The 22406-nt window shown below is 40.7% G+C and overlaps 1 protein-coding gene across 4 annotated transcripts in view; it reads right to left on the reverse strand.

Moving 5' to 3' along the window:
• INTS10 (integrator complex subunit 10) overlaps positions 1 to 22406 on the reverse strand; it is a 40195-nt gene that overhangs the window by 9795 nt on the left and 7994 nt on the right. For all 4 annotated transcript variants that reach the window (XM_004444126.3, XM_014795920.2, XM_087418615.1 and 1 more), the window contains 5 exons: positions 21517 to 21650; positions 8487 to 8640; positions 7223 to 7305; positions 6383 to 6535; positions 3238 to 3346 (listed from right to left, as the gene is read on the reverse strand). In XM_004444126.3, the coding sequence (XP_004444183.2) occupies positions 3238 to 3346; positions 6383 to 6535; positions 7223 to 7305; positions 8487 to 8640; positions 21517 to 21650 (633 nt within the window). The remainder of the gene's footprint in view (positions 1 to 3237; positions 3347 to 6382; positions 6536 to 7222; positions 7306 to 8486; positions 8641 to 21516; positions 21651 to 22406) is intronic.

Consider the following 22406-nt stretch of genomic DNA (forward strand, 5'->3'; position numbering starts at 1 on the left):
CTACAACAAAAGGTTGATGAAATAAAATTTACTCTTTTTACTGGAGATGCACTCATCTTAATAGTATTAGTATAGTCTATCTCATTAAAAAGAAAATTTCTGGTAATTTCACCAGAAGTGAATTTCACACTTCCCAGAGGGGGAGGACCCAGGTTTGACAATCACTGATCTAAGAAGTATAACTAGAAGAGGCGTATCACCAGGTAATGAGATGTTCAACCTGGTACTGCTAGACTGGTGTCCAAAGCAACTGTGTGATCTGCACACCGTCCAGAAGCACATGGGCAGCACGTGTCCCCACACGCTGACAGTCAGCACTGCTGCTCCTCAGCCTCTGCACTGTGATGTCTGTGACATGGTAGCTTGTGGTTTTAATCTAAATTTCCCATTACTAACAGGTTGAGAATCTTTTCAAATAGTTTCTGTCCATCGAGATTTTTGCTTCTGCTTCTTGTTCATAATTTTTGTCTGTTTTTCTATGAGGGGTTGGTTATTTGTTTCTTACTGGTTTGAAGCAACACTTTCAAAATTCTGGATAGTACATGTTTTTGATTATATGTGCTGGACAACTTTCTTGTAGTCTATGGCCTATCTTTTCACTTGGATCATAGTATCTTTTGTTGGTATTTTAATTTTAATGTGATCCAATTTACTAATCTTTTCCTTTATGTTTTGTGCTCTTTGTAGCCCAAATCCTTCTCTAACTAGAAGGCACAAAGATTTTTTTAAGTTTAAAAGTTTTAGTTTTCATGTTTAAGTCTTAAAATTTGAAAGATCTTTGTATATATGAAGGAGGGATCTCATTTTTGCTGTTGTTTTTCCATTTGGATCATCCATTGTCCCAGTACCACTTACAGGATAAATTCACTCCTCCCCCATTGAACTGAAATGCCACCTGTTTCTCTATTCTGTTCTACTGGTCAATCCTTATGCCAATACTATGCTTTCTTAATTAGTGTAGCTTTAAAGTAAGTCTTCACGTCAACTAGGTCAAGTCTTACCCACCAGATCTGTTTCTGTTCCACAGAGATACTTAAGTTTTGAAGGAGTCTGGGCCATATTTTTTTTTTGTTAAACCTTTTGTTATGGAAAATTTCGAACATATACAAAGTAAACTGAATAGTATAAGGAACTCCCCTGTACCTCAAAGAGCTTCAGTAATTATCAAAACTGTCATGCTCTCATCTTCTAGAATCCTTTTAGTGTCCTAAGAAATCTACCTGCTTCCAGTTGCAAAGATATTTTCTTCTAAAAAGTGTTATTTTAGCTTTTTTATTTAGTCTCTGCTCTATCTCAAATTAATTTTTGTGAATAATGTGAGGTAGGAGGTTTCCGTTCTCCATTAAATTACTTCTGTGCCTTCATTGAAAATCATTTGCCCATAACTGTGTGGGTCTATTTCTGAATTTTCCATTCTTATACCAATAACATCTGGATAACTGTAGCTTTATGTTAAGTCTTCCCATCAGGTAAGGTAAGCTGTCTAATTTTGTTCATCTTTTTCAAAACTATTTTGGCTATTCTAGATTCTATCTCTATATACATTTTAGAATCAGCTTGCCAATTCTACTGGAAAAAAAGTCTGCTGGGATTTTGACTGGGATTGCACTGAATCTATAGAAACATTTGGGGAATACTGGTACCCTAACAATACTGAGTCTCCTGATCTACAAACGTGATTTTCCACATCTTTCATTAAATTCACCCCTATGTACTTTATGTTTTTGATGTTACTCTATTTGGAGACTCCTTAGGCTTTTCTGTGTAGCCAAACATGTAGCTGTGAATTAAGGCAGCATTTCTCAACCTTGATTTCTTGTTCTTGCCTATTGTGTTGGCCAGAATCTCCAGCATGTTGAAGTGGTGCAAGCCGACATCCCTGTATGTTGCTCACCTTGGGGGAGGCACTGAGTGTTTCATAGTTAAGTATGACGAAGTTTTCTCCTATTTCTAGTTTGCTAAGTTTTGTTTAAATCATGAATGACAAACACAGACATGACTGAATTCTGTCTGCATCTATGGAGACAATCACATGACTTTTCCCCTTTAACCTGTTAATGTGGTGAATTACAGTGATTGATTTCCCACGTTAACCCTCCTCTGCCTTCCTGGTGTACTTGGTCACGTGTATCACCCTCCTTACGTATTGCCATATTCGATTTACTAACATTTTGTTAAGGATTTTGGCGTCTGTTCACAACGGATACTGGCCTTTAATGTTCTTTTCTCGTAATGCTCTTGCTTGCTTTTGCTCTCAGGGTTGTGTCGGCCTTACAAACTGAATTGGGAAGTGTTCCCTGTTTCTCTATTTTCTCGAGTATGCGTGGGACTGGTGTTAATTCTTCTAAATGCTCGATAGGATTCACCAGTGCAGCCATTTGGACCTGGAGTTTTCTTTGTGGGAAGGTTTCTGATAACAAATTTAATGTCTTTGACAGATATAAGAACATTCAGATTTTCTCTCTCATTTTGTGTCGGTTTTGCTAAGTTGCGTTTTTCAAGGAATTTTTCCATTTCATCTAAATCGTTGAATTTATTGGCATAAAGTTATTCTAACTTATTCTCTTAACGTCCTTTTGATTTCAGTAGGATCTGTAGTGACAGTCCTTTCATTCCTGATATTGGTAATTTGTGTTCACTTCTGCTCGATCAATCTTACTAGGGGTTTATCAATTTTTTTCGAAAAGCAACTTTTGGCTTTATTAATTTTCTCTATTTCATTTTCTATTTCATGATTTCTGCTCTTATCATTATTACTTCCTGTCCTCTACTTTCTTTGAGTTTAATTTACTTATCTTTTTCTAATTTTTAAGGTGGAAACGTAAATCAGTGACAGTGAGTCTTTCTTCCTTTCTTATATGAGCATTACAACGCAATTTACATAGTTTTCAAGCAATGTGTGACTTGGGGTGGAGGCTCAAAATAGTCCAAGAGGGAGATGCCAAGAGCTACTTCTTAACTAGTCATGTATGAATTTTCCTAGAATTTGTAAAGATAGAAAAAGGAGTTCACTGACATTCTTCACAGAGATAAACTCACGAAGTGAAGAGAGCTGTGGAAGAAAGACGTTTATAGCTGCTCATGAAATCAGAGCCAAGGAATAGCTTGGCAAGAGATTCTCTTTTTATACAACTTGTCAAGCCCTGCAGATCACACACTATTATCTTACCAGGAATTGTAAAAATTTCCCAGCTTTGGGTCCGAAAGCTATTTTTACAAAATAACTTGTCACAGTACCTTTTCTAAACTTGGGCTTTATTTTTGAGGGTTCTTCCTGTGACTTGCCTCCATCTTGAATGGGGAGTACCATGTAGCACATCAAATCAAGGACTTTCTCACATGTCATCTATAGAAGATAAGAACAAAAGGGACTAATATAAAGTTTTCTGACTGAACCAAATCCACATAACACTGATGCATGCGCAGCCTACAACTGGGCGACCTGTGCTCCGTACACCTGTACTCAGAGATGGGCAGCACTTACGTGGTCAGCACTGGCTGCTCAACAGCGCAGGAAGAAAATATAACCAAGGGTAAATCTAAGTACTAGGACTTTGAGGGAACAATGACTCATTTCTTGCTAAAAAATAAGAAAACAAAACTTAAAAATTAATCAAGTATTAAGTAAACTACCAAGGTGTGTCACAGCCCAGCCGTATCCAAAAGAAGCATGTCCTTGTCTCAAAGACATTTACTAACTCACTGAAGAGAAACATTAACAGAAGGGGACATACAGTAGAGGACCGAGCGGTGTAACAGAGCATAATCCACAATGAAGCAGAAATACACGCAGGCTAAACCAGCAGGAACGGTTTCAGGCAGGAAGGTTATGCTGATGTAAGCCTTAAAGAGGAGAAGGATTTGGAGTATGCAAAAGAGAAAAAAGGCTTTCAAAGGAGGAGAGAGAGATGTGAGGGAGGGTTGCTTATTGGTTTAGGTGATTTACTTGGTGAGGGAGTAGGTTTAGGAAATACAGACACAGACTGGACAGATGCAGTGCTGGGGACAAAGGGAGGCCTTGAATGCCACACTCAGCAGGCTGGCCTCGATCCACACAGAGGAAGGCATCACTGCTCACCTTCTGTCCACCTATTCAAATTCTAGTAGTAATAATCTGATTCCATTTAGGAGCATCTTCTACGTGTCAGGCTCAACCCTCTTATTAAGAGGAAGCGGAGTCTTAAACCCATGCTTCCCAACTTTTTTCATGTCTTGGCACATCCAGAAAAGAATATTTGTCAGGTTGCTCAGAGCTGGCAGCAAACAACCTGGGGGCTCTGGCCGCCCAAAGTCAAAGCTAACTGCCCCAAGGGCTGAGGGGGTCGGTATCTGGGCACATATAGAACCCCTCCATGGCCACAGGCTATAAAGCTCTAGCTTTGAGATCGGCAGCTTGGTAGTTAAGAACTTGAAGTCTGGAGTGAGCCGGTCTTGAGAGGTAACCTGCTTCGGGTCACAGAGCTGGTTAAGTGGCGGGGCCACTTGTTGCAGGATGGCTAAATGCCACCATGCTGCAACGCCCACCTCCAGCCGATCTTTTCTTTAAGTCTTTCCTTGACTACAGGGACCCTGGTGAAAATGCCCTTCCCTGAATGCCTACTGTGCACATGTCTGAAGCACACTACTTTATACTGGATTTTTAACTCTTATATAGATCCTTGCACTTCTCTCTCTAACTCAGATTATATGCCCTTGAATGTAGGGGTCCCACCTTGCACACACTCTGCTTGTCTTCCTCCCCCACACATAGTTCACCTCTGGGCACAGAGAAAGTCCATACTTCAGTCAAGTGCAACGATGACAGCACTATTTTAGACAGCAGTGACCATCATTCATGGGGTGGGGAAAAGATTACACGCAGAAACCTCAGTTACAAGCCATGGGTTAGGGTGGTGGCCATGGAAATACAAGGCAGTACACCAAAGATACTAGAATTGCACTGGAAGAACCAAAAGGATTAGCTAGAGTAAGAGTCGACCAGGATTCGACAGGGCCCAAGAACTAAGGAAATGCACATCCAGACATGTTGAGTCTGAGCTGAAGACACACAGTTAGAGACCCAGCAATCAGGTTAAGTTAGAAACCACAGACGTAGGCCTAACAGTGATCAGCTAAGAGGAGGTAACTGAAGCCCTCAAAAAGGAGTTGGCGCTTCATCAAATCTACCAGCTTATTTTATAGTCCCCATTACAATGCAGAACAGTAGCGCACGGTACAGCTGTCTAATTCTACACGATATATGTGTATCTGTGGGTAAATATGGGTTTTCTTTTAAGTTCTCAGAAGGAATTAATCGAAACTTAGAATTACGTAACTGATAGTTACATAAATGATGGTAGAAAAGCATTTTCAATTTTTAATGCACATACTTTACAGACTAATTGTTTCTTTCTAAAAATCATCATGGCAAATTATATACCATATTATAAAGTTCAAGTTAAAAAACTTACTTTAGGGTTTTTAATCACAAAGTAATCAACTTACACATAGAGAGATGAGAAGTAATCAGAGTTTGCGTGTTAAAGTTGTGGCCTTGGGGGCCGGGCCCGTGGCGCAGTGGTTAAGTGCGTGCGCTCCGCTGCTGGAGGCCCGGGTTTGGATCCCGGGCGCACACTGATGCACCACTCGTCAAGCCATGCTAGGGCAGCGTCCCATATAAAGTGGAGGAAGATGGGCACAGATGTTAGCCCAGGGCCAGTCTTCCTCAGCAAAAAGAGGAGGATTGGCATAGATGTTAGCTCAGGGCTGATCTTCCTCACAAAAAAAAAAAAAAGTTGTGGCCTTGATTTATCTGGTACCTACATATATAAAGAATGTGCTTATCATTTCAATTGAATTCAAGCATCTACTGAGTATCAATGCTGGGCAAACCCCTGTGGCAGGTGCTGTGAGAGATTCACAGTGAACGAACACAGTCCCCAACCCGCAGGAGGAGGGCTCATAATCAGCAAGGAAATAGACCCGTTTATACATCTGCTCCTGCAACACTCCTAGGAGGGGTCATCACCATGTAAAAAGAGAATCTGAGCTTCAGATAAGCCAATGTCAATCCTCCATTTCTCACTTGGTAAAGGCCTCTTCTGTCCAAGTACAACAGGACTGATCCCACCCTAAAGGGATTCCAGGCAAGAAAGTAAAAAAAAAAAAAATCATCCTCCAACAAAGTGGAATAATGAACAGGAAATGTGAAAAGTAATAAAGTCTAATTTCAGGTAAGCTATAGCAAAGAGAAAATTAAGTAAAACAAAATCAAGATTTTTCACCAGCAGGAAGATCAAATTTCAAATAAACATGCACTGAATTAAAAAGCCACTCCAGGAAGAAGAGAAAGCCCCAGGGTAGCTGAGGGCACCTGAGGGCCCCGTGCACGGTGCATACTCACTCTGTACTCCCCCAGGGCAAAGTGGCAAGTCGCCAGCTGGATGAGTGCCCTCTGATGCTCCAAGGTCCCCTGTCCCGTGATCTGCGGCTGAGGAAGCGATCCTTGCAGAGCTGCTAAGTGATGCAGGCTGGCTATTGCCTTTTTATATTGACCCTTATAAAGACAAAACAGTAAGGAGGGAAAAAACACAGCCATTAAAAAAAAAATCTTGAGTTAATTAATCAACTAGCAAGCAAACAGAAATAAGATAGCTCTGCTCGATCATCTGAGGAGGAAAGCGGAGACTTAGCAACAGTCTTTCTAGTCTAATTCTTAAGACGAAATAAAATTACACAAGCCCTGTGATAAGTACTTTTGGATACACCATTTCTTTATAAATATTTTACTCCTAACACCACTTCTCACTCCTGAAGGATGGAAGCAGCAACCTGTCCATTTCAACAACAAAGGCTGGAAGCTCTTCATCTCGTTAGTGAATGATCTACTCTCTCCATTCTAGACCTGAGCGGCTCAAGAACAGTTGAGCAAGGCAGAAAGACTCCACCAGAGTAGAGAGGAGAGGTGAGAAACACTCACCTTTTACTGAAAAGTAAAAATCTTACTTTTACAGAGGAGTGTGACTAGACACACCAAAAGTAACACAGAAGATGTGGCCTTGTCATTTTGGAGTTATTTTGAGATGAAAGTGGACGATAAACCCTCTGCCACTGAAGGCAGAACATCCGTCTTCAGAGCACAGACTGGTCCACAGAGGGAACATACACAACTTGCATGCTGAAGACAGCTCACAAGAACATCATCCTGGACAGACACAGGAACTTACAACATGCATTACTCTACCTGATAGATGATCATATCGGTGAGGAAGACTCTTAACCAAAGCCAAGTATCCGTCTTCCATGCCAAACAAATTCTTGTAAATTCTAAGCAAGAATTCAAAAGAAAATTTACCAAAAATATGTAACATGGAAGCAGAAAACAAGACTTAACAAATCCAGCAAGAGAGAATAGCAATCAGAGAGGCAAATTACCAAAAAATGGATGGTAACTTTAGACCCTGATTTCTAAAACAATGGTCCAGAATCTCACTCAGACAGTGAAGTTACAACACGCTACTTACCAGTAATTCACAAGCACTATTTTTATTAGGCACCAACATTTACTAAACACATGCCATGTGCCAAGAGGTGTTCAAAATGCTTCACCTATTACCTCATTTATCTTTTAAAGTACTCTGCTTTCCGCAGAAAAGGGTCTTGTCTTATTCTCACCTACTTAAAATAATAAATATATGATATTAAAAGTTTTAATCAATTTTTAAAAAGTCAATTTATAACTAAAGGAAAATACCCTCCAGAACTCACACACACGTTCACAATTTTGGATGTGACAAGGAGAAACCGAATGACGCTGTGTTTACTTAGAAAATACGACATGACACATCTGAGCAAGGGCTCTGTGTAGGCAGAGACAGAAGCAGACAGGGGACGAGTGTCCACTGGCTAAAAGGAAGGTAACAGGCCTGATTCCAAAGTAGAGTAAAGATGCACTGGTTAGCAAAGTGCTACTGATCTCTAAGTAACGCTGAAATACTCAACAGTATAAATATTGCACAGAAAATAACTCCCTCCAGCTTTATGTCTATACTCAGAAGAAAACAGGCTCTCTGTAGCATTTGGATTTTGAGTTTTTCAGGCAATGGAGTTAATGCAGATAAAAACAGCGTTATCTTTTGTATTCTCAGTTACGTGTGGCTTAAGGAAGACACAGAGCAGTAGGACAGACTAAAAGCACAACACAAACAAATTTGTATTGCGCCAGCAATACAAATATTTAAAAGAAAGACCCCAAACTTTCCCTCACACTGCACCCCAACCCTGATTAGAATACACACCCAGAGCAGGAACTAAGAGGTAAATGGCTATTTGAATATTAATAACTGATTAGCGATCCTGCACAAAAAAGAGTCCTATACAACGTGTGAACTACTGTCATCAATCTAATTAGCCATAAGTGACCTGACGTTTCAAGTAGAATGATTTTTTTAGCATAATTATTTTATATAAAAAATTAAACAGCACTAATATGACAAACATATTCTTACCCTTGTCAAGGAATTCTAGGGAATAGAGCAACTCCCAGCTCTCTCTGGCCAATTTAAAGCTTTCTAACACTTCAATGGAGTTAGCAAGTTCTGCTTTATTGACGACAATGTGACGATTCCTTCCTTTTGCCGAACAGTCTTCGTCATCTGAACTCTGCATAGAAAATGTGAAGAACATGACGAAAGTTATAAGTATAGTCATATACTGGAACATTATTAAATTTATTGCTGCCAACTCTGGTTATTATATAGATTTTATATCAAAGGATACTATCATGAGTATAATAAATTTTTTTTAATTTAACAATTTAGCTTTAAAAATTAACATAAATTTTTCATCTTTTCACTCTCACACCTTCAATTTTTACTTTTAAAATTAAGTTTATGTGGCAAACAAAATACAGCAATACATTAAAAAGATCATACACCATGACCCAGTAGGATTTATACCAGGGATACAGGGATGGTTCAACATCCGCAAATCAATCAATATGATAGACTACATTAACAAAACGAGGAATAAAAACCACATGATCATCTCAATAGATGCAGAGAAGGCATTTGACAAGATACAAAGCCCACTTATGATAAAAACTCTCAACAAAATGGGTATAGAAGGAAAGCACCTTAACATAATAAAGGCCATATATGACAAACCCACAGCCAACATCATACTCAACGGGGAAAAACTGAAAGCCATCCCTCTGAAAACAGGAACAAGACAAGGGTGCACACTCTCGCCATCCTTATTCAACACAGTACTGGAGGTTCTGGCCAGAGCAGGTAGGCAAGAAAAAGGAATAAAAGGAATACAAATAGGCAACGAAGAAGTGAAACTCTCGCTGTTTGCACATGACATGATCTTATATATAGAAAACCCTAAAGAATCCATTGGAAAACTATTAGAAATAATGAACAACTACAGCAAAGTTGCAGGTTACAAAATTAACTTACAGAAATCAGTTGCATTTCTATATACCAACAACAAACTAACAGAAAGAGAACTCAAGAAGACAATCTCATTTACAATTGCAATAAAAAGAACAACATATCTAGGGGCCGGCCCGTGGCTTAGCGGTTAAGTGTGCGCTCTCTGCTGCTGGAGGCCCAGGTTTGGATCCCGGGTGCACACCGACGCACTGCTTATCCGGCCACGCTGAGGCCGCATCCCACATACAGCAACTAGAAGGATGTGCAGCTATGACATACAATTATCTACTGGGGCTTTGGGGGGAAAAAATAAATAAATAAAAATTATAAAAAAAAAAAACAACAACATATCTAGGAATAAATTTAACCAAGGAACTGAAAGATCTATACAATGAAAACTATAAGACATTATTGAGTGAAATCAATGATGACATAAAGAAATGGAAAAATAGTCCATGCACTTGGATTGGAAGAATAAATATAGTTAAAATGTCCATACTACCTAAAGCAATCTACAGATGCAATGCAATCCCAATCAGAATCCCAAGGACATTCTTCACAGAAACAGAACAAAGAATACTAAAATTCATATGGGGCAACAAAAGACCCTGAATAGCTAAAGCAATCCTGAGAAAAAAGAACAAAGCTGGAGGCATCACAATCCCTGACTTCAAAATATACTAAAAAGCTATAATAATCAAAACAGCATGGTACTGATACAAAAACAGACACAGAGATCAATGGAACAGAATTGAAAGCCCAGAAATAAGACCTTACATCTACGGGCAGCTAATCTTTGACAAAGGAGCTAAGAACATACAATGGAGAAAGGAAAGTCTCTTCAATAAATGGTGTTGGGAAAACCGGACAGCCATTTGCAAAAGAATGAAAGTAGACCCTTACCTTACACCATACACAAAAATTAACTCAAAATGGATCAAAAACCTGAAGGTCAGACCTGCAAGTATAAAACTCCTGGAGGAAAATATAGGTAGTACACTATTCGTCATCAGACATAAAGGGATCTTTTCGGGAGGGGAGAAGTCAAGATGGCGGCGTAGGCAGACCCTGAACTCACCTCCTCCCGCAGACACAGCCAATTTACAACTACTCGTGCAAAAATTACCCCTGAGACAGAACTGAAAAGTGGATAAGAGGAACTCCTGCAACAAACGACAATCCTAATTGAGGTGGAAGAGGCAGAAATTCCCTTCTGGAGAGGAAAAACGCTGCCTTCACAAGCCGCAGCGCCTCACAGCCGCCGGGGAGCAGCACAAAGGTACGCAGCCCTCCCTGGAGGAGTGGGGCCCCGAGCCAGGGAGCGCCCCCGCTGTGGGCATTCTGTGGACCCAGCACAATCGAGACAAGTGGCATAATATCTGACTTTGCCTGCCACTTTTCTGGGAGTACCCCCAGAAAAGCTGGTTCACAAAGAAATTAAAACCGGCTCTTAAAGGGCCGACACGCAAACTCACCCGTTTCAGAAAGCAACCTAAAATCACCAGAAAGAAAGGTGCACAGTGCTTTGGTGAAAAGAGACTCACCTAATAGGCCCTGAGTACATCTCGGTGAGAGTTGAGACCTCTCCAGGGACTGGGACATTGGCGGCGGCCATTGTTGTGGCCTGGTGTGTGCGTGCTGACACAGACGCCATTGGAGGTCTCCCTGAGGCCTGCTAGCCCAGGGTCTGCCCCACCGATTTAATCGAGCTCAGCCAGGGCAGGCAACCCACCCTAGAGACTGGCCCCACCAACAAGCCCTCAGGCAACTTGTGGGCCTGCACAGATTGGTGACTGGATTCTCTACAGCCTGGCAACTGAGCCGACTTCAGTGGGGCAGGGCATGCCCAAGGAGCGGGTGGAGAGTGTGGGGCGGTGGTGGAGTGTGTGGGGCTCCCGCCGTGGAGAGACTGGGCCTGCTTCGGGAGGTTGGGGCGCACACACGGGGCAGGACTGTGTTGGCTGTGTGTGTGGACCTGTGGGTGGCAAGGCTTGTCAGCTGCAGAAGACTTGTGCTTCTCAAAGACCCACATAGGGGGTTTGCCCCACCTTCCAAAGCCTGAAACAATTGGGTGCTCCTGTGCCTGAGGCCAGCCCCACCCAGCTGCAATCCTCAGAGAGCTGACAAGAGACCTAAAGGCTGGAGGCTTATAGCAATTGTAAGGCCCTGAGCCTAACAACCTGCCAGCTGGGGGCCTACTCACTTAAGAGAAATACTGCAACACAAATGTGGTATTAGAACTTGCAGCCAACTGTGCTGGGGCTCCCCACACCTGATAAAGAGACCAAAGGGCCCACAACAACTACAAGCAGCTGAGCATTACAACAGCTGGCCAGGAGCATAACTTGGCCTCCCTGGGCACCTACAGGGAGAGCAAACAGGCCACAACCGAAGGACACACGTAGCCCACATAGGGGTCACCCCTGGAACACTGAGAACTGAGGGAAGCACACTGCAGGCATCCTAAGACATCACTTACATAAGGTCACCTATCCAAGAGCATGAGACGTACCTAACCTACCTAATACGTAGACACAAGCACAGGGAAAGAGGCAAAATGAAGAGGCAAAGGAATACATTCCAAGTAAGGGAACAAGACAAAACTCCAGAAAAGGAATTAAGTGAAACAGAAATGAACAACCTACCCGACAGAGAGTTCACACTAAGAGCGTTAAGGATGCTCACTGATCTGGGGAGAAGAATAGATAAACTCAGTGAGAATGTCAACAAAGAAATGGAAGATATAAAAAATAACCAATCAGAAATGAAGAATACAATACTGGAAATGAAAAATTCACTAAAGGGACTCAAAAGCAGAGTAGAGGATACGGAAGAACGGATCTGCGAGCTGGACGAAAGACTAGAAGAAATTACCCAAGCTGAACAGGTAAAAGAGAAAAGAATTAAAAAGAGTAAGGACAGCCTGATGGGACAACATCAGGCGCACTAACATCCGTGTTATAGGTGTCCCGGAAGGAGAAGAGCGAGACAAAGGGGCAGAGAATCTATTTCAAGAAATAGTAGATGAAAACTTCCCTAACCTAAGGAAGGAAACAGACATCCAGGTACAGGAAGCACAGAGAGCCCCAAACAAGATAAACCCAAAGAGGCCCACACCAAGACACATCATAATCAAAATGTCCAGAATTAAAAATAAAGAGAGAATCCTAAAAGCCGCAAGAGAAAGTCAAGTTACATACAAAGGAAACCCCATAAGGCTATCAGCTGACTTCTCAGCAGAAACCGTACAGGCTAGAAGAGAGTGGCATGATATATTTAGAGTGCTAAAAGAAAAAAACTTACAACCAAGAATACTCTACCCAGCAATGTTATCATTCAAAATGGAAGGAGAGATCAAAAATTTCCCAGACAAGCAAAAATTAAAGGAGTTTGTCACCAAGAAACCAGTGCTACAAGAAATGTTAAAGGGACTGATTTAAGGGGAAAAGAGAAGACCACAAATAGGAAAAATCATCTATTTCCATGATTAGAACGTAATGGATACAAATGCACAAAAAAGAGGTTAGATATGATATCAAAAACAGAGTAGAGATTTCAGACAGAGGTCAAACTAAAGAGACCATCAATTCTGTATAGAAGAAGAAAGGAACAGAGAAGGACTACTAAAACACTGAGGAAAAAAAAAAAGTTAACAAATGGCAGTAAGTACATACTTATCAATAGCTACTTTAAACGTCAATGGACTAAATGCTCCAATTAAAACGCATAGGGTGGCTGATTGGATAAAAAAACAAGACCCATATATATGCTGCATACAAGAGACACACTTCAGACCTAAAGACACTCACAAACTGAAAGTGAAGGGATGGAAAAAGATACTCCACGCAAATGGCAATGAAAAGAAAGCTGGGGTAGCAGTACTCATATCAGACAAAATAGACTTTAAAACAAAAACTGTAAAAAGAGACAAAGAAGGGCATTACATAATGATCAAGGGAACAATCCAACAAGAGAATATAACACTTGTAAATATCTACACACCCAACATAGGTGCAACTAAATATATAAAGCAATTGTTAACAGACATAAAAACAGAAATACACAGTAACACAATAATAGTAGGGGACTTTAACACTCCACTTACACCAACGGATAGATCATCCAAACAGAAGATCAATAAGGAAACACTGGCCTTAAATGACACACTAGAACAGGTGGACCTAGTAGATGTGTACAGAGCATTCCCTTCAAAAACTGAAGAATACACGTTCTTTTCAAATGCACATGGAATATTCTCCAGGACTGATCACATATTAGCCCACAAAACAAATCTCCATAAATTTAAGAAGATTGAAATGATACCAAGCATCTTTTCTGACCACAACGGTATGAAACTAGAAATGAACTATAGGAAGAAAATCAGAAAAGCCACAAATACGTGGAGATTAAACAAAATGCTACTGAACAACGACTGGGTCAACGAAAAAATCAAAGAAGAAATCAAAAAATACCTGGACACAAATGAAAATGAAAACACGACATGCCAGAATTTATGGGATACAGCAAACGCGGTTCTAAGAGAGAAGTTTATAGCAATACAGGCCTATCTCAACAAACAAGAAAAATCTCAAATAACCAATCTAACAAGGCACCTAAAGGAACTGGAAAAAGAAGAACAAACAAAGCCCCAAATCAGTAGAAGAAGGGAAATAATAAAAATCAGAGCAGAAATAAATGAAATAGAGACCAAAAACAATAGAAAAAATTAATAAAACCAAGAGCTGGTTCTTTGAAAAGATCAACAAAATTGACAAACCTTTAGCTAGACTCACCAAGAAAAAAAGAGAGAAGGCACAAACAAGTAAAATCAGAAATCAAAGAGGAGATATTACAACAGACACCTCAGAAATACAAAAGATTATAAGAGAATACTATGAAAAGCTATATGCCAACCAATTCGACAATCTGGATGAAAGGGATAAATTCTTAGAATCATACAACCTTCCAAAACTGGATCAAGAAGTAGAGAATTTGAACAGACCAATCACCAGTAAGGAGATCAAAACAGTAATCCAAAACCTCCCCAAAAATACAAGTCCAGGACCAGACGGCTTCCCTGGTGAATTCTACCAAACATTCAAAGAAGACTTAATACCTATCCTTCATCGAACTCTTCCAAAAATTGAGGAGGGGGGGAAGCTCCCTAACTCATTCTATGAAGCCGACATTACTCTGATACCAAAACCAGATAAGGACAACACAAAAAAAAAAATTACAGGCCAATATCACTGATGAACATCGATGCAAAAATCCTCAACAAAATACTAGCAAATCGCATAAAACAATATGTTAAAAAGATTATACACCACGATCAAGTGGGATTTATTCCAGGTATGCAGGGATGGTTCAACATTCGCAAATCAATCAATGTAATATACCACATTAATAAAATGAAGAATAAAAATCACATGATCATCTCAATAGATGTAGAGAAAGCATTTGACAAGATACAGCATCCATTTATGATAAAAACTCTGAATAAAATGGGTATAGAAGGGAAGTCCCTCAACATAATAAAGGCCATATATGAGAAACCCACAGCTAATATCATCTTCAATGGTGAAAAACTGAAAGCTATCCCTCTAAGAACAGGAACCAGACAAGGATGCCTACTGTCACCACTCCTATTTAACATAGTACTGGAAGTCCTAGCCAGAGCAATCAGGCAAGAGAAAGAAGGAAAAGGGATCCAAATTGGAAAGGAAGAAGTGAAACTGTCACTATTTGCAGATGACATGATTTTATATATAGAAAACCCTAAAGAATCCACCAGAAAACTTTTAGAAATAATAAACGAATATGGTAAAGTTGCAGGATACAAAATCAACATACGAAAATCAGTTGCATTTCTATACATTAACAACGAAGTAGCAGAAAGAGAACTTAAGAATACCATCCCATTTACAATTGCAACAAAAAGAATAAAATACCTAGGAATAAACTTAACCAAAGAGGTGAAAGAGCTGTACACGGAAAACTATAAAACACTGCTGAAAGAAAGTGAAGAAGACACAAAGAAATGGAAAGATATTCTGTGCTCTTGGATTGGAAGAATTAACAGTTAAGATGTCCATACTTCCTAAAGAAATCTATAGATTCAATGCAATCCCTATCAAAGTTCCAACAACATTTTTCAAAGAAATAGAACAAAGAATCCTAAAATTTATATGGAACAACAAAAGACCCCGAATAGCTAAAGGAATCCTGAGAAAAAAGAACAAAGCTGGAGGTATCACACTCCCTGATTTCAAAATAGACTACAAAGCTATAGTAACCAAAACAGCATAGTACTGGCACAAAAACAGACACACAGATCAATGGAATAGAATCGAAAGCCCAGAAATAAACCCACACATCTACAGACAGCTAATCTTTGACAAAGGAGCCAAGAACATACAATGGCGAAAAGAAAGTCTCTTCAACAAATGGTGTTGGGAAAACTGGATAGCCACATGCAAAAAAATGAAAGTAGACTCTTACCTTACACCATACACAAAAATTAACTCCAAATGGATTAAAGACTTGAATGTAAGACGTGAAACTATCAAACTTCTAGAAGAAAACATAGGCAGTATGCTCTTTGACATTGGTCTTAGCAACATATTTTCAAGCACCATGTCTGACCAGGCAAGAGAAACAATAGAAAAAATAAACAAATGGGACTACATCAAACTAAACAGCTTCTGCACAGCAAAGGAAACCATCAACAAAACGAAAAGACAACCTAACAATTGGGAAAAGATATTCGCAAATCATACATCTGATAAGGGCTTAATCTCCAAAACATATAAAGAACTCATGCATCTCAACAACAAAAAAACTAACAACCCAATTAAAAAATGGGCAAAAGACCTGAACAGACATTTCTCCAAAGAAGATATACAGATGGCCAACAGACACATGAAAAGATGTTCAAAATCATTAACTATCAGGGAAATGCAAATCAAAACTACAATGAGATATCACCTCACGCCCGTCAGAATGGCTATAATTAACAAGACAGGAAAGAACATGTGTTGGAGAGGATGTGGAGAGAAGGGAACTCTCATACACTGCTGGTGGGAATGTAAACTGGTGCAGCCACTATGGAAAACGGTATGGAGATTCCTCAAAAAATCAAGGATAGAACTACCATATGATCCAGCCATTCCACTGCTGGGTATTTATCCAAAGAACTTGAAAACACCAATGCATAAAGATACATGCACCCCTGTGTTCACTGCAGCGTTATTCACAATAGCCAAGACTTGGAAGCAACCTAAGTGCCCATCAAGGGACGAATGGATAAAGAAGATGTGGTATATATACACAATGGAATACTACTCAGCCATAAGAAACGATGAAATCCAGCCATTTGTGACAACATGGATGGACATTGAGGGTATTATGCAAAGTAAAATAAGTCAGAGGGAGAAGGTCAAATACCGTATGATTTTCTTCATTAAGTAGTAGATAATAACAACAATAAACAAACACATAGAGACAGAGATTGGATTGGTGGTTACCAGAGGGGAAGGGGGAGGGAGGAGGGCGAAAGGGATAATTCAGCACATGTGTGTGGTGATGGGTTGTAATTAGTATTTGGGTGGTGAACATGATGTAATCTATGCAGAAATAGAAGTATAATGATGTACACCTGAAATTTATACAATGTTATAAACCAATGCTACTGCAATAAACAAAAAATTAAAAAAAAAAAAGAACAATTCAAAGAATTTTTGAAAAAAAAAAGGGATCTTTTCGAATTCCATGTCTACTCAGATAAGTGAAACAAAAGAAAAAATAAACAAGTGGGACTTCATCAGATCAAAGAGATCTGCGAGGCAAATGAAACCAGGATCAAAATGAATAGGCAATCCACCAGCTGGGAAAAAATATTTGCAAACCATATATTGGACAAGGGATTAATCTCCATAATAGATAAAGAATGCACGCAACTGAACAACAAGAAAACAGACAACCCGATCAAAAAATGGGCAGAGGATATGAACAGGCACTTCTCCAAAGAAGATATATAGATGGCCAACAGGCACATGAAAAGAAGCTCAACATCACTAAGCATGAGGGAAATGCAAATCAAAACTACACTAAGATATCATCTTACACCTGTCAGAATGGCTATAATCACCAAGACAAAAAATAACAAATGCTGGAGAGGCTGTGGAGAAATGAGAACTCTAATTCACTGCTAGTGGGAATGCAAACTGGTGCAGCCTCTATGGAACACAGTACGGAGATTCCTCAAAAAATTAAAACCAGAAATATCCTATGGTCCAGCTATCCTACTACTGGGTATCTACCCAACGAACCTGAAATCAACAATCCAAAGAGGCTTATGCACCCCTATGTTCATTGCAGCATTATTCACTATAGCCAAGACATCGAAGCAACCCAAGTGTCCCTCAACTGATGACTGGATAAAGAAGATGTGGTATATATATATACCATGGACTACTACTCAGCCATAAAAAAGACAAAATCGTCCCATTTGCAACAACATGGATGGACCCGGAGGGTATTATGTTAAGCGAAATAAGCCAGAAAGAGAAAGAAAAACACTGCATAATTTCACTCATATGTGGAAGATAAACCAACACATGGACAGAAAGAACTGTATGGTGGTTACCAGGGGCAAGGGGGGTGGGGGGTGGACACAAGGGGTGAAGGGATGCATTGATATGGTGACTGACAAACAATAATATACAACAAAAATTTCACAATAAATAAAAATTAAGCTTATGTTTTTCTGATGATAAATTCTAAGCTCATGTTGGCTTCAGAGCAAAGCTATCAAGTTAAAATTTCCAATAATTTAAAAATATATCAGGGCCAGCCCAGTGGCTTAGCGGTTAAGTGCGTGCGCTCTGCTACTGGCGGCTCAGGTTAGGATCCTGGGTGCGCACCAACGTACCGCTTCCCCGGCCATGCTGAGGACGCATCCCACATACAGCAACTAGAAGGATGTGTGCAACTATGACCTACAACTATCTACTGGGGCTTTGGGGAAGAAAAAAAGGAGGACTGGCAATAGATGTTAGCTCAGAGCTGGTCTTCCTCAGCAAAAAGAGGAGGATTAGCACAGATGTTAGCTCAGGGCTGATCTCCCTCACAAAAAATTTTAAAATATCAATTTTATAAAAGGCAAAAATTCGATTTTTACAACGAGAGACACAGCTTAAGAAGCACCTGTTTGATAGTTTACTTTTTCCCCCATATGGGTATTATTTAATTTGCTGCCAAATAGTTTGTCATGTAGTAGAATAAATTAAAGCCAGAGTCGCCTAAGAAATAATTCAGATGGGGCCGGCCCCGTGGCTTAGTGGTTAAGTGCGCATGCTCCGCTGCTGGCGGCCCAGGTTCGGATCCCGGGCGTGCACCGACGCACCGCTTCTCCGGCCATGCTGAGGCAGCGTCCCACATACAGCAACTAGAAGGCTGTGCAATTATAACATACAACTATCTACTGGGGCTTTGGGGAAAGAAAGGCGGAGGATTGGCAATAGATGTTAGCTCAGAGCCGGTCTTCCTCAGCAAAAAGCAGAGGATTAGCATGGATGTTAGCTCAGGGCTGATCTTCCTCACACAAAAAAAAAAGAAAGAATTCAGAGAAAGGACCGTCCTTCTCTCTCGTGTACCACACACAACTTCTCCAGCAGCCACCCCCTCTGCAGCTCTGCTCTCCCTGTGCAAGGTGTCTGGCCGGGAATTACATTTGTCTGCACTTGTCTACTAATGCCCTCTGTACTTTACAACAAAGATTCCTACTTTCCTTGCTCTTCTTCTCAAGGAATATAAAGCCAAAGAAAGGAGAGGGTCTCAGAGAAAGGCAACTATTGCAAATGTCAAAAAACAGTAAAGGCAAAACAGCTCCACTTAATTTTATTTTGCTGAGAATTTCTTGAATCTTTTATTCCACTAGGTCATTTTACTAATTCAATGACCCAAATTAAATTCTCCCTGAAATATTCACCCCAGTAAGATCATTCAAAAAAATATGTATAAATGTTTAACTAAAAGCTTCATTCCTCAGGCTAATCTCAGAAAATATAAGAACCTCCCTCCCACTACCCACCTTTCTCCCCCACTTTCAGAGTTCACTATCCTTCCACTATTGATGGAATGGGGATGCTGGGAATGCTGGGAGACCCTTGATGCTGGGACCCTCCCCTGCCCCACCCTGTTTAGCTTCCATGTTCTTATCCTCCCTCAGCAATGACACACACCCAGATCCCTTTCACAATCAAACCCATCCTATTTCATCAGGGTCCAGTTCCTTGTGACATGCTGGCAATCTAATAAGATGCACTAATACGATCACTAAGGCTGTGGGTAGAGAAGAGACTGCAGGCAGCAAGAGTGAAAGCCGGGAGACAAGATGACGATGCTGATGATCCAGGAGAGAAACAGTGATGGTTTCAACATGGGGAGTGTGAGAGACCGAGAGAAACGGATGATGGGGCTATGTTATAGACACTGAATAATACGGGGACATGTCACTGCTTTGAGTGAAAACCAGGAAAGTACAACCTATTATCTACATGGGAGGAAGAAGTGTCTGTGGTCTTAACGTCAAGGACCTGGATAAACCATACACCATCAGAAACCAGAAGGGAGAGCTGGCAAGCGTTACCCCACTGGGACTGAAAGGAAAGAAAGTGAGTCACTTCCCAGCAGCCTTAGTGACCTTTTTATAACCTAAATCAGGGGGCATCTGGGAAAGCCTGGTTAGCGCAGTTCTCAACCTGGGGTTCATGGTTGGATTTCAAAGCATCTGTCAACCTCTGAAATTATTTGCAAAATTGTGCATGTGTGCATTTTTCTATGGGAGGAAACAAATTATTTTATTAAAAAGGTTCATAACCTTACAAGCATTCAGAACGGCTACAGCTTCCCCACTCCGATCCACTCTGTATCACGCAGTCTACGAGACATTAGACTGAGCTGATCTTAAGGCACATCTCTCCTCACGCCAGGGTCTAGTACAACGTTACTCAAGGACTGACGCAGAGGGGGTGAGGGGACTGAAAGTGGGAGAGGAGAGGGGAAAAGACTGAGAGACTCCAGGCTCCCCTTGGGCATTTCAACTAGAGCAGGGTTAGCAAACGGTGACCTGCAGCCAGAGCCTGCTTCTGTAAACAGAGTTTTACTGGAGCACAGCCAGGTCGTTTTGCCTACGGCTACTTTTACACTCTAGCAGCAGAGCCGAGCAGCCACAACAGAGAGTATATGGCCTGTACAGCTAAAGGACTTATTACCCGGCCCTTCACAGAAGCAGTCTGCTGACCGCTGACCTAGAGCAGCTCCACTTCCACTTTACACACTGGGCTTCCACCGAAGATTTATTGAAAGAAAAGATTCCTCTGCTTTAAACAAGCTTAGAAATCGCTGTCCCGCACCGACAGGTCGCCTGCCTGGCCAAATCGGAAGACCGATGGTTCTTTCTCCGGCCTCTTGCACCTGTGAGCAAACCATCCCCTCTTGACAAAACCTACCTCCCAATTCTGAATGACAAAACCCTGTACACCCTGCCCAGTGCTGACCTCCTTCACGAAAGCTTTCCAACACCTCCCCTTGGGGTATGACTCCTTCCCACCCTGACCACCCAGGCACTTTCCACGCCGAGGCCAGCACTCACCACAGCATCCTGCTCTAGAGGTCCAGTGGAGTTTGTGTGGTTTTGCTCTTTACACTGAACCGATGCCATTCAGTCAGAAGAGGTATAAATCACTTCCACCAGGGTTTCTCCACCTCGGCACTCCTGGCCTTTTGGTCATTCCTTGTTGTGGGGCCCTCCTGTGCACTGTAGCATGTTTAGCAGCATCCCGGGCCTTTACTCACTAGATACTCATAGCGCCCCCTTCCCACTGAGTTCTGACTGTCAAAAATGTCCTCGGACATTGCCAAATGTCCCCAGGGGGCAAAATCTCTAGTTGAGAACCACTGATTATACAGTAATTATATTCTGTAATGAAAAGACCTAAGCTTTATCAATTTAGCTCCAAAAACATATTTTACAAAGATTCATTTCTAGCAAACCATAAACATATAACCTGTTAGTAAGTATATCTGAAAGGATTACCATGGTTTTTTCTCTTCCTTCAGCCAGTTTCCTCTTTTTATGTATGTGTTTATTACGATCAATTTCTACATCACCATACACATTTGATACATCCTCAAGAAGAACCAGTGGAACTTGGCTCGGGGCATTAGGACCTATGGATGGGGAAAATACCAACACTTAAAATAGAGCAAGAAAAAGAATACTTAATATCAGGTGGAAGTTTAGTGAACTGTCGTGTGAAAATATAGGTCATTAAAAAATATGTTAAGGGCCAGCCCCGTGGCTTAGCGGTTAAGTGCGCGCGCTCCGCTGCTGGCGGCCCGGGTTTGGATCCCGGGCGTGCACCGACGCACTGCTTCTCCGGCCATGCTGAGGCCGTGTCCCACATACAGCAACTAGAAGGATGTGCAGCTATGACATACAACTATCTACTGGGGCTTTGCGGGAGGAAAAATAAATAAATAAAATCTTAAAAAAAAAAAAAATACGTTAAGCATGATCCCAATGAGGTAAACAAACAAGTATACATGTACAGAAAAAAAAAAAACTGTACAGATATACACCAGATTGTTAATAAAAGTTCTCTCTTGGTGCTGGATTACAAGTAACAGTTCCTTCTTTGTATTTGTTCTTACATACCTAAAAATTTTTTACAATGATCATGAATCATAAAATTACCAAAAAGTAAGACTATGAAGTACATGTACATCACAGCTACAAATCCCAAACAAATCTAAATATACGAAAGACGGTAAGCAATACACAAAAATGAGAGCTGTTTCATGCTGGAAGGATTGTGGGTGACTTCACTCTCTTATTTTTCTATTTTTCAGATTTTCTAGAATTATATGCATATATATATTATTTAAAAAATCTTTATCTATTGTGAAGTCTCTGTGAAGCCCACT

The sequence above is a fragment of the Ceratotherium simum genome, chromosome 28, assembly GCF_057802395.1.
Source record: "Ceratotherium simum simum isolate JZ-2026a chromosome 28, ASM5780239v1, whole genome shotgun sequence".
NCBI lineage: Eukaryota > Metazoa > Chordata > Mammalia > Perissodactyla > Rhinocerotidae > Ceratotherium > Ceratotherium simum.